This window comes from Amblyraja radiata, chromosome 5 (genome assembly GCF_010909765.2).
Source record: "Amblyraja radiata isolate CabotCenter1 chromosome 5, sAmbRad1.1.pri, whole genome shotgun sequence".
NCBI classification, from domain to species: Eukaryota; Metazoa; Chordata; class Chondrichthyes; order Rajiformes; family Rajidae; genus Amblyraja; species Amblyraja radiata.
The window spans coordinates 55,183,025-55,200,091 of record NC_045960.1 but is presented as its reverse complement, the minus strand read 5'-3'; the positions used below and the strand labels follow the sequence as shown (position 1 = coordinate 55,200,091).

The following is a 17,067-nucleotide window of genomic DNA, read 5'->3' as shown; positions in this document are numbered from 1 at the left end:
TAAGTTAAATAATGATGTTCTAGGAAACAGCTCTTTGAAGTCTCGTATTCTTTGCTTTATAGCAGAAGATGTGGGCAGTATAGCATGAACCAAATGCATTCCAAGAACAATATGGAGAAGCCTCATTATGAACGGTCCTTCTCCCAGGATTCTCTGGATGAACTTTCCATGGATGACTACTGGAGTGAAGTAGAACACATCCAGAAAACCAAGGATAATGCCCATGAAGAGCAAGAAGAAGTGTCTGTCAAAGTGCCTGATGGTTCGTGAAATTATTTATGGAATTTCTATTGTGTATCCAAATGATTTTATTTTAGAAAAATAACTACATTGCAGATCATATTCGATGAATTTGAAAGTAATCAGAGAATAAAAGACCACTAAAACAATAAAATGAATCATATTACATATATGTAAGTATCGAGACACAAGAAACTACAGATGCTGGAAGCTTGAGCAAAAAATAACTACTGGAGGAACTCAGGAGGTCAGGCAGCATCTGAGGAGGGAAATGACAGATGATAGTTATGTTTGGGATCCTTCTTCCAGATCGAAGCAAGATCCCTACCTGAAATGTCATCCGTCCATTTCCTTTCGCAAATGCTGAATAACTCATTGGGTTCTTCCAACAGTTTTTTTCCCCCTGCTATAAGCAGTATTCATTTGACTAGAATTTTAACATATTAAATAAAATCTTGTTCTTAAGATCCCATGAAAGCCCATTCCCAGATTACAAGTGCAGCAGGATATTTATGTATCTTGTCTTTTTATATTTATGTAGAACATAAGCCAATATGTGAAGGGATATATACATCAATATACATTGCAGCTTGAACTTATCACTATTTGCCATCATTTGCCAAAAGTGTACAGGGGAATGTTAAAGTCTGCAGTTTACACAATGATATGCTTAAACTTTAAAAGTTTGAAATGTTTGGATTAGAGAACCTAACAAACCATGGTCTTCTTCAGAGTATTCAGCCAGAAGAACAGCAGTAAATCAATAAATGCCTCATTGCCAAGAAAGCCAAGTTCCAATTACACTGTAGAAACTAGCTCTAATTAATAAGGTTGTGAAGACTTTTTTTGCATGAAGATTAATTTATTTGTTGTTACTATTGTTTGTCTTTCAACTTTTTTTTACCTTGTTTTTGTACAGAAGGGGAGGTGGAAGCGGAGTGGCTGAAGGATGCTGGCCTTTCAGGTTTGGTCAATGGAGACGCCCATGAGAGCATAACGTTACTGTCCACCTTGACCCGTACCCAGGCAGAGGCTGTTCAGAGAAGAGTAGAAACATTTACAAAGACAATGAGGAAAAAAAATAAGCAACCAATCCCTGATGTCAGGGACATCTTTAGTCAACAGGTAGGCGGGTACATCTACTTTAGGAGAGACCAGAACAATGGCCGTTATATTCTTAAGGTTTGCATTGCATATGGAAGGTTTTTTTTAAATAAGAGTCTAATACTGGTATCTCTCCACATCTATAAAAAAGACAGGATAGTTTGTAGAGCTGATTTACATCGGGGAGACTAAGCGGAGGTTGGGCGATCGTTTCGCCGAACACCTCCGCTCAGTCCGCAATAACCTACCTGAACTCCCGGTGGCTCAGCACTTCAACTCCCCCTCCCATTCCCAATCCGACCTCTCTGTCCTGGGTCTCCTCCATTGCCAGAATGAGCAACACCGGAAATTGGAGGAACAGCACCTCATATTCCGCCTGGGTTGTTTGCGTCCCGATGGCATGAACGTTGAATTCTCCCAGTTTTGCTAGCCCTTGCTGTCTCCTCCCCTTCCTTAACCTTCGAGCTGTCTCCTCCCATCCCCCCGCCCTCGGGCTCCTCCTCCTCCTTCCTTCTCCCCCCCCCCCCCCCCACCCCCTATCAGTCTGAAGAAGGGTTTCGGCCCGAAAAGTCGCCTATTTCCTTCGCTCCATAGATGCTGCTGCACCCGCTAAGTTTCTCCAGCATTTTGTGTACCTAGGATAGTTTGTAGTTTGGATGGATGGGAGAAATGGTGTGGGGTGGATGTACAGAAATATATCTGTAATACTGATTCTCATTGCTTGATTGAGAGCACAAAGGGGGTTTTATAATCCTTCACCTTGAGCAAATACCTGTAGAGTTCCCAAAAGGTGAGCATTATCAGCCATTGGCAGCATTTCAGCTTTATACTGAAACAAATAGAGAGAACTTGCACATGCACAGAATAATATTTTGTGGCATAGTCTCCATAACAACGTGTTTGTATTTTAGAAAGTAAGACATGTAAAACAGCAAGAACATTGGAGGTGGGGAGGTGGGGAGAGGAGGAGACAGTTCAGGGCGGACATGCTTGGTTTCCTTCTGCTAATTGCATGTGTGGTTTAATTGCACGCTATGGCGTCAAGAGCAGACAACAATTTATAAAAGAATTACATTAAATAAAGAGTATGAACATTGAGTATTTATTTTTTTTAATAAAATGTAATGGATTGTATAACGGTTTAATGTATTGACAAGTAGTAGTGAGAATCCATTTGGAATTCTTGTATCGCCATAAGTTCATAGTTTTAATCATGTTACTTATGAGATCCACATCTGTAACATAAAACACCCTTACAATATATCTAAAGCAGTCAAAAGCAATACTCTGGTGAAATACAGCTCTGCTGTTGGTGATTTAAGTGGAAAGATTAATGTGTAAAATAAAATGAGTTAATTTCCATAAATGAAGAGCAAAAACAAAGAAATGCACAGACTCCATTTCCATAATTCCCGTTGTATGACCAAACACCCAGCACTCAAGAGTAGGCCCAAGAAAACATGTGGGATCCACCTTTGTATGTTAACGTGAACCAGTCCGTGAATCTCTGCACAGGGAAACTGCTTCAAGTTGATCCCAGTTGTTAAAAGCAATTCTTGCAGCAGTTTCCCCTCAATGATCAAACTGCACACTAACCTTCACCACAGATTTCACTGAGGTATCAACTAACAGCCAGTCCACACACTGAAACTACACCCTTTCCCTCGGCCACCACTTGAAACCCATGTACCCTACACCATGACTTGTCCCACCATCAGTTGCCCCAAACTCCTACCATCTTATCAACAACTCCCACAGCACCTCAAGAAGAGGGATTATTTTAAAAAAGGCAAGGTTCACGTCCAGGCTATGGGTTCTGTACACATTGATGATGAAAACTGTGAATAAAACATATGATTGTGTATACATGCCCATTAACTATTTGTATTTGGAGAACCATAGGTTCACCATCTGTTAACAGGTAGCCTCACTATTTGAGTTGCATGGTCATTGGGCAAGGTTCTGCGCTCCCAACATCAGAACTCAAGCTTTCAAAATAAGCTGAGGAACAATGTTATAAAATAGAATTACAGATGAGTGTTTTTCAGTCAGAATCTCTATGAAAAACATCAAATGCGATACTGTGTGAAAGTTGCTTAGCAAAAAGTGAAATGTTCACTATTGTCAATATTATAGATTTAAATTTGAAGGCTTATCTCTAAAAATGTTTTGACTATGTAAAGATATTATTGTGGATATTTAAGAATCCCTACGTTGCAGTTAGAGGAAACTTTATAAAACTCCTACCTACTGTAGTTTGAACAGTGCTACATTCCATAATATCAGGTTCAAGTTCAATTAAAAATATATTGCAGCCTTTATAGCCACAGACGGCTGTGAAGGCCACGTCAATGGATATCTATATGGCTGACACTGACAGATTCTTGATTAGTACGGGTGTCAGGGGTTATGGGGAGAAGGCATGAGAATGGGGTTGAGAGTGAAAGATAGATCAGCCATGATTGAATGGTGGAGTAGATCTGATGGGCCAAATGGCCTAATTCTGCTCCTTGAACATATGAAGTTATGAACTGAAAATCGTGGATTGAGCAGTCTTCAATTTTCTTTCCACCTTATTCATGCAACTGCATCATAAAGCATGAAGGATCGCAGAAGACCATTGTCACATCCAATGTCGTGGAGTGCCCACTTTCAGAACTTTTGTTCAGCTTGTCATGTCTCCTGTAGGACCTGCCTTCCTCAGCACACATGAGAAATGCATTTGCCATACACTGGGAACCTGTCTGTTAAGAGTCTTTTCACTCATTTATTTACTAGCCCTCATTCAAATTTATCCAAAACATTATTCTTCTTAAACTACCCAGCTCTCCTCTGCCCCCATTTCTACCCACTGTCATAACAGCCCAATGGAGCATCCCACTCCTTGTCATAAACAACTCAGCCATTAGCTCATCCTGTAGAGATTATTTAATTTCATTTTGAATATGCCAGGGAAACCTTCTGCCTTTATTTCCCTCATTACACTACATTTCTGCACTGTTGCCCCAGACATCTAATTTTCTTCTTTAGTGTCCTTCAGCAGGCAAGGGAATAAAGTGAACCTATGAACATTGACATGTCAAACATCTGCAACTGAGTTATACATGATTTTATGGACTCGATCTCTCTGTTGACTTTTAGGTTTCCAGAACAGGCGAAGCTTCAGCTGTTACAGCTGATGAAAGTGAATTGAATGATGCCACTGAGATACTTGAAGGTATGAAATATATTTTACAGGATAAAAGTGCATTCTTATGGGCCTGTCCCACTTAGACTATTTTTAGGCGACAGACATAGTCGTAGCAGGTCGCCGAAAAAACGGCAACTGGACCCCCATTTGACATAAAATTTTAAATAGAATCATTACTTTGACAAAAAAAAAAATGAAGTCAGCACCGTCGACAACCTACGTCACCTGGCGACAACCTACGTTAACCTGGCGCCAACTACAACAGCACCTACGTCAGGAGAAGTCAAGTTACGTTCATTGGCGTCAAAGCCAATGTCACCGACTGTCTCCGAAAAATCTTCAACGTTGAAAATCCAGAAAGATGCTATGACTCTTTGGGCGACTGAGGAGACTACACACGACCATACAAGCGACACTCCGGCGACCATGTGGCGACAGCCTAGTCGCCTGTAGTAGCTAAAGAAATCGCCTAAGTTGGGCAGGCCCATCATCTGCTACTTTGGCTGTTTGTGTCACTTATTTTACAGTTACAATTTCTTAACAAAACGCAAAAATACTTCATCCACCAATTCTGAGTTGATCTACCATTGTTCTACTAAAATGTCATAAATCCCAAACATACATAGAGTCCTACAGCCTGGACACTTCAGCTCAACTTACCCACACTGACCACCATGTCCCATCTACACTAGTCCCTGCCTATCATCCTGGTGAATCGCTTCTGCATTCTTATCAACTCAATTACATTCTTCCTACAGCTGGGTGACCAGAACTGAGCATAGTACACACTGCACATAGGGTGATCCTAAGAGGGCATAGGTTTAAGGTGAGGGGGGGGAAAGATTTAATAGGAACCTGAGGCGTGACTTTTTTACGTAAAGGGTGGTGGGTGTATGGAGCGAGCTGCCGGAAGAGGTAGTTTCTAAATTTCCACAGTTTAAAACGTACTCATGTTTGTGGGCATGTGACAAGATGGAAGGTTTATATGTGGAATTTCAGATGAACTACATCTCTATGATATATTTTCATTTGCAAAGGTCTGTCTGTTCTTTGTAACTTTCAGAGGATGATATTGGTTTAAGTCTTGAAATTCACTTCTCATCTGGATATCATCATTGGGAAAGAGGCTCAGTTTGATCTGTTATATGCTGCTCTTTTCTTTCCAGATCAACTGATTAGCCTGAAAACAAAGGATGCAGGCACTCAACACACAGCCGATATAAATCTAGAAATATCATACTCTGAACAGGCTGCAAATATGAAGGAAAAATTAAACACCATACAGCTCAAGGGCGAGGATGATGGATCCCTACCTGTAAGTAATGTCAAAGAATAGTACTGAACAGGGACTGTTCGGCAATGCACAATTACATTGTCCAAAATACTAATGAAATACTCTACAAATCAGGCTGAATATTCTTTATGAGTCTTTAACCAACATCTGCATTCTTTTGTTTTTCAGTTTTACATTACTGCTCTCTCCCGTAACCTGCTAGACTATTTTTCCCTTCAACTATATATCAAATTCCCTTCAGAACATTATTTTTGGAACATGCTTCCGTCACTCCTTAGTGGTGGGGAATAACAGATATTTATCTGGAAGGGGGAGGTGGGGGGAAACAAATTTCCAATCTATGTTACCTGTATCCTGAGGATAGGACCCACAATTCTGGTTTCTCCAATAATTAGGAACATCCACCCTATATCTAATCTATCAGACCCTGCTAGAATTTCAAGTTTTCTAAGAGATTCTCATTCATCCAAACTGAAATGAGGCTTAACCTACCCATTCTCTCGGCATTCATGAATCCTGCCCTTCCAGGAAACAGTCTGGTAAATCGGTGTTACCCGCATTCCATAGCAAGAACGTCCTTGTGCAGAGAAGGAAACCAATTCTACACACAACCCTCCTGATGGGATCTCACCAAGGTCCCCTGCAGATGTAACACGGCGTCCTTTCTCCTGTTCTCAAACACTTTTGCAATTAACGTGAACATACCATTTGCCTCCCTAATGGCAAGCTGCGGCTTAGTGCTTGGTCTCAATGACAGCTGTACAAATCCATCCAGGTATCATTACCTTCCCTTTTCCTAGTTAATAACCATTCAGATTATAATCAGTTTCACTGATTGCAGAACAATGTGGACATCCTCAAATGTATCTACATTAAACAGCATTTGCCATCATTCACTCCCTCGGTTTTGTCAAAATCACACTGGAGCTTCACTGCATCCACCTCATAGTTCTCACTCTCTCCCCTCCCTTAACCACCTCATTAATATATCATTAATATGTATTGAAAGTAGCTGACATCCACGTCACCCTATGCCACCTTTGTTTCCTGTATGTTAACCAATTGTGAATTCATACCACTATCTTATTCTGAATCCCATGTGCATTCATATTACAACCTAACCTCTTACATGAGAACTTATTAAAAGCACTCTAAGTCCAAATGAACCACTTCCATGTGTTATCCTTGTCTACTCTTCTATATTTATCCTAAAAAAATCAACTTGATTTAGTAAGTGTGACTTCCCCATTTATAAATCATCAAAGGCTGTCAAAGAATACAGCAGCAAAAACCTTAACAATATTGATGCACATAAAGATCTTAGGTCCAAGTTCATAACTGAAAGTGGTCACACAAATTGATGGGGTGGTAAAGAGGCATATGATGTGCTTGCCTTCATCGGTCAAGGCCTTGAATGCAAGAGTCTGGAAGTCATGGTGCAGCTTGATAAAACTTTGATTAGACTGGATTTGGAGTATTGTGTGCAGTCTGGAAGTCTAATTTCAAGAAGGATGTGGAAGTTTTGGATGGCTGCAGAAGAGGTTTACTAGAATGCTGCCTGGATTAGAAGGAATTAGCCATAAGAAGAGATTGGGAAAACTTGAATTGTTTCCGCTGGAACATTGGAGACCGGGAAGACCTGAGAGATGAATAAAAAATTGAGAGACATAGATAGGTTAGACAGGCAGAACCTTTTAACCAGAGTGGAAATGTCAAAGTCTAGAGGGCTTTAAGATCAGAGGGAGAAAGTTTAAAAGAGATGTGTGGTGCAAGTTTTGGGTCATATGAAAGTTTGTTTTTAAACCCAGAGATTGGTGGATTGCTGGATAGTGATGCCAGGGGTAGTGGTAGAAGCAGATACATTAATGGTGTTTCAGAGGCTCTGGATAGGCGCATGGGTATACAAGGAATGGAGGGATATGAATCATGTTTAGGCAGATGAGATTAACTTGGACAGCAAGTTCAGCACAGATATTCTTGACTGAAGGACCTGTTCCTGCGCTGTACCTTAGATTTTAGAGATCTTACAGGCCCTTTGGCCCACCGAGTCTGCACCGAACAGTGATCACCGCACTAGCACTATCCTACACATTAGGGACAATTTACAGTTTTTTTACCAAAGCCAATTAACCTACAAACCTGTACGTTTTTGAAGTGTGGGAGGAAACCAGACACCCTGATAAAAACCCACACAGTCACAGGGAGAACGTACAAATTCCATACAGATAACACCGTAGTCAGAATCGAGCCTGAGTCTCTGTCGATGCAAGGCAGCAACTCTACCGCTGGGTACCACTGTGCAGCACACTATGTACTGTTCATGTTCTATATTTTGTTAGTTGATTATCTGTCATGTACATGGTTTTGGAAGTTGTTCTACTGCATTAATGACATCAGCAAGTGAAAAAGTATTTTGGGAGTTGCAACCATTGCCTACCCTTATAAGTCAGCCATCATTGCCTCTGCCTTAAATAGTGTTATCCAGCCCAAATAGTAGAATGTATGAGCATTGATTAAGGACAGGGTAGACAAGAACAATAAGACAAGGTACCAAAGACAAGGATAACTAATGCTAATAGACCTGTTCATTAACCTGGAGTCAAATACTTTTGGTTGGAGCAAAAAATGTTGAAATTATTTAAAATGCCTTTATGCCTTCAGGGGAAATAAAATAGAGGTGGAAAAACTGATAGAAAAGGAGAACTAAATGAAAACGCCACACAACAATAAATTCACTACATGCCAAACGCAAAATAAGTTCTATTATTCCTAGTTTAGTTTAAAGATACAACACGGAAACAGGCCCTTCGGCCCACCGAGTCTGCGCCGACCAGCGATCTCCGCATATTAACACTCTTACACACACTAGGGACAATTTACGCATACACCCAGCCAATTAGCAGTAATAAAGCATTTATGCCTGATGTTCTTGACAGTTGTGAGAACATGGTGAGCTACAGTAAAACATTGTTTTTAAAAACTGTTTCCGGAAATATGAAATAAAACACAACCTTCTGGAAAGATCCACCAAGTTGGACAATGTAATTGAAGAGAAACAGAGTTAACGCATCAGGTTTAAAGGTCTGATGAAGAGTTTCAAATCTGAAACACTTTCTCTTTCCACAGGTGCTGAGTGACCTGCTGAGTAGTTAAACACAGTATCGTGCTGTACGGAAACAGGTCCTTCGGCCCAACTCATTCATGCCAACCTAGACGCCTCATTAAGCCGGTTCCATTTGCCCACATTTGATATCCTATACATGTACCTGTCCAATTTTCTTTTAAATATTGTTATAACACCTGCCTCATGTAGCTATCTGCCAGCTTGTTCCATATAACCACCATCCTCTGAGTGAAAAAGTTGCCCCTCAAGTTCCTATTTAAAAAATTGCCTCTCTCACCTTCAACCGATGACCTCTGTTTTTGATTCCCCCAAACTGGGCAAAATACTCTTAGATTAGAGGGCATCAGCTATAAAGAGAGGCTGGACAGATGGATTGTTTCCTTTTGAACACAGAGGTTGAGGGGATACTTGAAAAAAGTATTTAAAATTATGAGAAGCATGGATTGTGTAGAGAGTCAAAACCTTTCTCCCCAGGGTGGAAATGTCAAAGACTAGAGGGCCGAGGTTTAAGGTGAAAGGGGCAAAGTTTAAAGAAGGTATGTGGGGCAAGTTTTTTTTGTAGACAAAGGGTGGTGGGGGCTGGAATGCACTGCCATGGATAGAGGCAAATTTGATAGTGTCATTTGAGGCTTTTAGATAGGCACATGGATATGGGGGGATTGAGATTGTGTGCAGGCATATGAGATTAGTTTACCTTGGCATCATGTGTGGCACAGACGTTGTGGGCTGAACGCTCTGTTATTTTGCTCTACTCTGTGCTGTACTTTTCTGTGTTCTTAATTGCATCTTTCCTACAGCAGGATGACCAAAACTGAACACGATACTCCCAAGTGTGGCCTCACGAGTGTCTTGTTCAACTGTAACATAATATCCAAACTTCCATATTCAATTCCCTGTCTGATAAGGTCAACATGCCAAAAACTTTCTTCACCACCTCCTCTATCCAAACTACTCTTAGGGAACTGTGTACTTGTAGCCCTCGATCCCTCACCGTTGTAACACATCTTAGGGCCTCATCATTGATTGAGAAGGTGCTGCCCTGGTTTGACTTCCCAAATTCTAACAACTCGCACATATCTGAATTAATGAGCCATTGCTCATCCCATTTGCCCACTGATCAAGATCCAGATGTAATTTTTCATAACCATCTTCACTGCCTACCTTACCATCCATTTTAGTGCCATCTGCAAACATGCCTTGTACATTCTTAATCCAAATTCTTAATATAGATAACAATTTTCTCTTGATTTACTCATCTTTATGTTGTACATCTCCATTGAATTATTTTTACTTTAATGAGAAATAGATCCAGTCTCTCCAATCTAAACTTACAGTTGTTTTTAAAGAGTTGCTGCTCCTCCCCAGGACTGCCGACCCTCGCTGCCTCCCCGGCCATCCGCTGACCGGGACTTTCGACGCTTCGCCCATTTACACGGACCCCACTCCCCACGGGCCTCCACCAGTGACTAATTACCCTCGCCACTCCACCGCCCACCAGCAGGCTGCAGCCGTCGCCTTACCTGAGTCCTAGGCTCAGCACCGGGCCCTGAAGTCTCCAAGCTTTAGACTCCCTCCCATAAGCCTACTTTCTCCGCCTCTTGCTTTCTTTTTCCCACACCCCACCCCCCAAACATTAGTCTGAAGAAGGGTCTTGACCCGAAATGTATCCTATTCATTCTCTCCATAGATGCTGCCTCACCTGCTGAGTTTCTCCAGCATTTTTGTCAACCTTCATTGTTTTTAAAGACATTTCATTTGTTCTTCCCTGAAAATCCGTTGAAAATTCTACCCTGGTCAGTTTGCTGAGTTGATTCTATTCTTTTATATATGTGTACTCTTCATATAAGGGTGGCACAGTGGTGCAGCTGGTAGAGCTACTGCCTCACACCGCCAAACACCTGGGTTGATCCTGACCTCGGGTGCTGTCTCTTTGGAGTTTGAACATTCTCCCTGTGATCGCGTGGATTTCCTCCGTGCGCTCCTGTTTCCTCCCACATTCCAAAGAATTGGCATCTGTAAATTGCTCCTAATGTGCAGGGAGTGGATGAGAATGTGGATTAATATAGAATGTGCGATCAATGATCAGTGTGGACACGGTGGGCCGAAAGGCCTGTTTCCATGCTGTATCTCTAAACTAAACATACCTAATAATCACACAATGCATTTCAGTCTTTCACTTTTCAAATAAGCAAAATCCTATATCAGGGTTGTTGTCCTGTAAGTATAAAAAGAACTCCAACACTATTCAGGGACTAGGGAGTTCACCCACAATATGGATAAACATTTATCCATTCAGGAATTCCATCCAAAAAAAGGATGATTTAAGTAATTCCAATCACTTTGGGGACTTTGCTGCATAGAAATAGTAGAATTTTCCATACAATCCGACTGTTACTTAAGAATAATATTTAATTGTCTACGAAGATCTTTTGGAAGTCCTGAGACTGTGACTGTACTTTTCTTTTATAAGAACTATCAGCTCCCAAAGGATAAAACAGGAACAACAAAAGCGGGAGCCCTTGCACCTCAAGACATGAAGAAAGTGCGCTCATTGGCTCTGATCGAAATGGCTGCACTTTTTGACACACTTGGTATAGATTTCAAACATCATAAAGCAATAAAAGTTAAAATTAAAGGTAATGAAAATGTGTATTCAAATTTCAAACAATGATTTTGTATTTTGGTGGATCAGTGTATAAGATATCCATATTTGATTTGACAAATGTTAGTTTAACCTACCATAAAATAATGCAATAAAACTATATTTTATTTCATTATTTTACAATAGGTTAGACTAGCATTTGTCAAATCAAATATGAATATCTTATACACTGATCCATTGAAATGTATTCTAACTATATGTGCGGATAAGTTAGTAAGGAAAATAATGTTTCTTGTCCAGTATTTCCTGCAACAATGCAAAATTAGATTTTTCTGATAAAGGTAAAAATTGACCATGGATAAAATCTGCATTGATAAATGGACTGGGACTAGTTACCTGGAGGCATGAGTTCAAATCACATTATAATGATGGGAAAATGTAATATTTCTTCACTAAAATACGGGAATATGAAGTTAGCATTTGTAATGGTGATCATGAAACAATCAATACATTTTTGATGATGCACAAAAGCAAGCAAGTATATAATATAATAGGATATTGAGTACTGTGAAGGAACAAAAAGACTTTTAACTGGACATCCACAAATTATTAGAAGAAAATAGACAGGTCAAAAGTGGAGTTAAAATACAATGCAGGATTCTTTCCTATGTCAGTCAAAGCCTCAAATGATAGAGCAGGAAGGGAATGCGTGGACTATACATGTATATGATTTTGTTAACTAGTGCTTGAGTACTGATCCGTACATTACAGAAAGGACGTAATTGTACTGGAGGAGGTGCACAGAAGATTTATGAGGAAAATTATATCAATGTTGAAAGATTGGATAAACTTGGTGTTTTCTTTGCAACAGAAGAAGCTAATGAGGATGGTTTAGAGTAAATAGAAACATCTTATTTCTCTTAGCTGAATGGTCAAAATATGGGACAAATACAACAGTAGTTGTTGTTGGGATTAGAGGGGAGATGAGGAAAGAGGTTTTCACCCATAGGTTGGTAAGGATCTGGATCTTGTTGCTTGATCTGTTGGTAAAGGCAGAAGTTTGCCAGAGGTCAGAGCAAAGTCTGAAGAAGGATCCTGACCTCCAGAGATGCTGCCTGACCCACTGAATTACTCTAGTACTTTGTGTCTTTTTATGTAAACCAGCATCTGCAGTTCCTTGCATTTTCAGAAACCCTCATTACATTTCAACATTACTCTGATGTGTATTTGCAGGACCATGATCTGCTGGGCCATAAAGGGCTGGAAGATAGAACTAGTGAGGAGAACTCTTTTGTTTGACAGGTTGAGCCAAATTGCTTCATTTTGTGTTGTCAATATTCAATGAATCTATGAGTAAATCTTTATATTCAGTATCAGAATGAGCAATTTCTCATCTTCAGTCCAGCAGTAACCCAAACATAATAATTTTATGAGATATGTTTATTATTTTCCAATTTTAGTACAATTAAAATTATTTTTGGTCTGTGTTCCCAAAAATATTCAGTGGGCAGCAAGCGGTAGATACAAGTAAATCAAAATTTGCAAAATCAAACATATCCATTTGACAAATGATCAGGAAAATATGCATAATATCCACTCAGAAGCCCCATTAGGACTTCTATCCAGACATTCTGGGTTGGTCATTGATCATTTCTTCCAGAAGGACAACCACTCGGGGATACTGTATGCAGGAACATTGGAAAAGATCAACAACTAATCATCATCCTGTTCTCTTCCTGCTCATTCAAAGCCAATCTTTCTCTTTCTCTCTCATTTTGGGTTAAAAAAATTCACAGAAAATAATTAGAATATATTAAGCTTTATTTCAGGTATTAAAGTCTTGCTTCCCTATTTGTTTAAAAGGGTAGAATCAATGTTTTATTATGATCTGTCATCAAAATAAACCAGTCATAGTGGCATATTTCTATAGTTGCACACCACTGTGTGCTTCAAGGTTCAGTGAATGTTGAATTTTCAATGTTTATTTTCAGAAACTGGATTGTTTGGTGTTCCACTTTCATTACTATTGGAACAGGACCACAAAAAAATACCTGGAACCAAGGTTCCACTTATAATTCAGAAAGTAAGTACAGGATTCAATCTATCTTGAGTTTAAAGTTCAAAATACTGAACACTTTGACAATTTGATGACTCATTTTGATTTAGTACTTTGTTAAACAGCTTATTTTGTACAATCCAGAAATCGAATCAGTAGCACTACAGTAGAAATGAAAGACCGGGTTTTAATGTGGTATCGCAGTCACAGAGAGTTTGATGATAATTAATTACATAGTATGTCCAGTACAGAAACATTTTAGTTATCTATGCCAGCCCACATGTTTCCTCCTAATTTCCCTCACCCCACCCTCCTGTCTCCTTCAATGCTCATCCAATTTCTCGATACTTACGGCCTCCGGACGTGCAACAATTTCTCTACAATTATTTACATCAAATCAAATAATCTTAAAGCCCCAATCAAGTCATCCATTCAACTTTTTGTTTTCTAAGAGAAAAAAGTCCAATTTGTCTCCCTTTCTCATTTCCTCTTGTATCTAATATTGTTCCGTGCATCTTTTCTTTGAAGCACTTTGTGTACATAATATAGAGACTAGACTAATGTTTCTATCTTTTGGCTTCTTCACTTTATCACCTCTTACCTTGGTTACTATCTCCACCTTCTTTCCACAACTTGACTCAGGAGTTGATCATCAACTCCTCCTTACTTGGATCCACATAATAATACTTTTGCCTCAACTCTTCCCCTCACCTCTCGTCCAGCTTTCTCCAGTCTAGTTCATCAGTCTGAAGAAAAGTTCCAACCCGAATCATCAGCTGTGCATTTCCCTCCACAGATGCCGTCCGAGTTCCTCCTAAAGTTAGTTTTTTATCGATATTCCAGCATTAGCGGTCTCTTTTTGGTTGGCAATTTATTAAGCATTGTTAATAAAATAAAATAAAATACTTTTGCAGCTCATTTCCCACATCGAGGAAGAAGGGTTAAACACAGAAGGAATTCTACGAATCCCTGGACTTGCAATGAGAATTAAGGTACATTATGTAATAATGGTCTGAGGACAATAATTGTACCTCAGCCTAGTCGCCCCTATAAAAAATGATTTCATGTGGTCAACTGTCTCTACTGTTGCACTGTACTGTTGTGTTACAGAGTTTCAGCAGGAGACTGTTGAAAAGAAAGCAACTATACAACTGTAAGCTGGCTTTGTGAACTGTTTAATGAACTATTGTTGATGGTTTAACTGACTGATTAGTTTCAATATCTTAGCAGATGGAAAAGGCAGATTTATGAGACATGATGTCAGAAGGGAATAATCCAGAAGATGCAGGATCATTTCATTCCAAAGAGGAAGAAAGATTCTAAGGGGAGTAAGAGGCAACCATGGCTGATAAGGGAAGTTGAGGTCAGTATAAAAATAAAAGAGAAGATGTATAACATAGATGAGCGGGAAGCCAGAGGATTGGGAGACTTTTAAAGAGCAACAGAAGATAACTAAAAAGGCAATACAGGAGAAAAGATGAAGTATGAAGGTAAGCTAGCCAAGAATATAAAGGAGGATAGTAAAAGCTTCTTTAGGTATGTGAAGAGGAAAAAAATAGTTAAGACAAATGTGGGTCCCTTGAACACAGAAACAGGTGAATTTATTATGGGGAACAAAGAAATGGTAGAAGAGTTGAACAGGTACTTTGGTTCTGTCTTCACTAAGGAAGACATAAACAATCTCCCAGATGTATTATGGGACAGAGGGCCTATGGTGTCAGAGGAACTGAAGGAAATTCACATTAGTCAGGAAATGATGTTGGGTGGACTGATAGGACTGAAGGCTGATAAATCCCCAGGGCCTGATGGTCTGCATCCCAGGGTGCCTAAGGAGGTGGCTCTAGAAATCGTGGACGCATTGGTGATCATTTTCTAATGTTCTATAGATTCTGGATCAGTTCCTGTGGATTGGAGGGTAGCTAATGTTATCCCACTTTTCAAGAAAGGAGGGAGAGAGAAAGCAGGGAATTATAGACCAGTTAGCCTCACATCGGTAGTGGGGAAGATGCTGGAGTCGTTTATTAAAGATGTAATAGCGGCGCATTTAGATAGCAGTAACAGGATCAGTCCAAGTGAGCATGGATTTACGAAGGGAAAATCATGCTTGACTAATCTTCTAGAATTTTTTGATGATGTAACAAGTAAAATGGACAAGGGAGAGCCAGTGGGTGTAGTGTACCTGGATTTTCAGAAAGCGTTTGATAAGGAGATTAGTGGGCAAAATTAGAGCATGTGGCGTCTCCCAAGGGTCGTGCCATCCTAACTGTCAAACCCCTCGGCACGGGAGAGGTTCAGTCCGGAGGCGGCCCTTAACCAGAGGGTTTAAAGGCAGGGATTTGGGTGCCATCTCTCTCTCGTGTGGACTACCCTACAACCGGGAGGAACACAAATAAAGGTGCCTCACGAAATACCTAACTCCTCTCTTTTCTTTCGAGACCTACGCACCACATTGGTGACCCCGACGCTCCATTGTCGTCATGATGGAGAGAAGAGAAAGCTCTACCACCTCACAGGCTGGCCCGGCCCTGTCTCTGTACGCAGTCTCGGTAAAATTGCCCAACTTCTGGATCACCCGGCCGCACATCTGGTTCCAGCAGGCGGAGGCCCAGTTCAACCTGCAGGGCATCACAGTCGATGCCACCCGCTTCTATTACCTGGTGGGGGCCCTCGACCAGGATACGGTCGAGGAGGTCACGGACTTCCTCGCAGCCCCCCCGGCCACCGATAAATATTTTGGCCTTAAGGAGCTCCTGCTCCAAATTTATGGACTCAGTAGGATGGAGCGTGCTGCTAGGCTCCTTCATATGGAGGGCCTAGGCGACCGACGGCCATCTAGCCTCCTAAAGGGGATGGTTGCTCTCCTGGATGGGCACACGCCGTGCCTGATGTTCGAGTACACCTACCTCCATCTGCTGCCGGCCTACATCCGTCTTCAGCTCACGGACGTCTCCTTCACCGACATCAGGGCCCTCGGGAGGCGCGCCAACGCGCTGTGGATGGCATGCCCTGATGACGTCAACGCGCTGGCCGTCAGCAGCCACGGGCACGCACTGAGGACGACGCGCCCTGATGATATCAATGCGCTGGCCGTCGGCAGGCGAGCCGATGACGTCACCCCGGCAGCTCCCGATTTCCTCCAGTGGGGCGGGGGAGCTGTGGAAGGAGTGACAACTCCAGCCCGATGGCCCGTAAGATCGCCCCCCGAGGCCGTGTCGGGTACTGCACCTGCAGTCCAGCGCCAGCAAGCTGCAAGTGCCACCAACAGGAGCCGGCAAGCTCCAAGTACCACCAACATGAGGCACTGGTGCTATTACCATCAGCGGTGGGGCGATGCAGCACGACAATGCCGCCAGCCGTGCACGTTCCCGGGGAAATGCCTGGGCCGGCTGCCAATAGTCCCTGCGGTGGCCGGCCAAATTAACCGCCTCTTCGCCTGGGATCGGCGCTCCGGGACCCG

The 17,067-nt window shown here is 41.4% G+C and overlaps 1 protein-coding gene across 1 annotated transcript in view; it reads left to right on the top strand.

Annotated features, from left to right (window-relative positions):
- Positions 1-17,067, top strand: part of arhgap18 (Rho GTPase activating protein 18) — an 83,654-nt gene that overhangs the window by 41,830 nt on the left and 24,757 nt on the right. Inside the window, exons 2-8 of the mRNA XM_033021249.1 lie at positions 63-262; positions 1,160-1,365; positions 4,486-4,561; positions 5,701-5,849; positions 11,423-11,588; positions 13,546-13,637; positions 14,525-14,602. Of these exons, the coding sequence (XP_032877140.1) occupies positions 63-262; positions 1,160-1,365; positions 4,486-4,561; positions 5,701-5,849; positions 11,423-11,588; positions 13,546-13,637; positions 14,525-14,602 (967 nt within the window). The remainder of the gene's footprint in view (positions 1-62; positions 263-1,159; positions 1,366-4,485; positions 4,562-5,700; positions 5,850-11,422; positions 11,589-13,545; positions 13,638-14,524; positions 14,603-17,067) is intronic.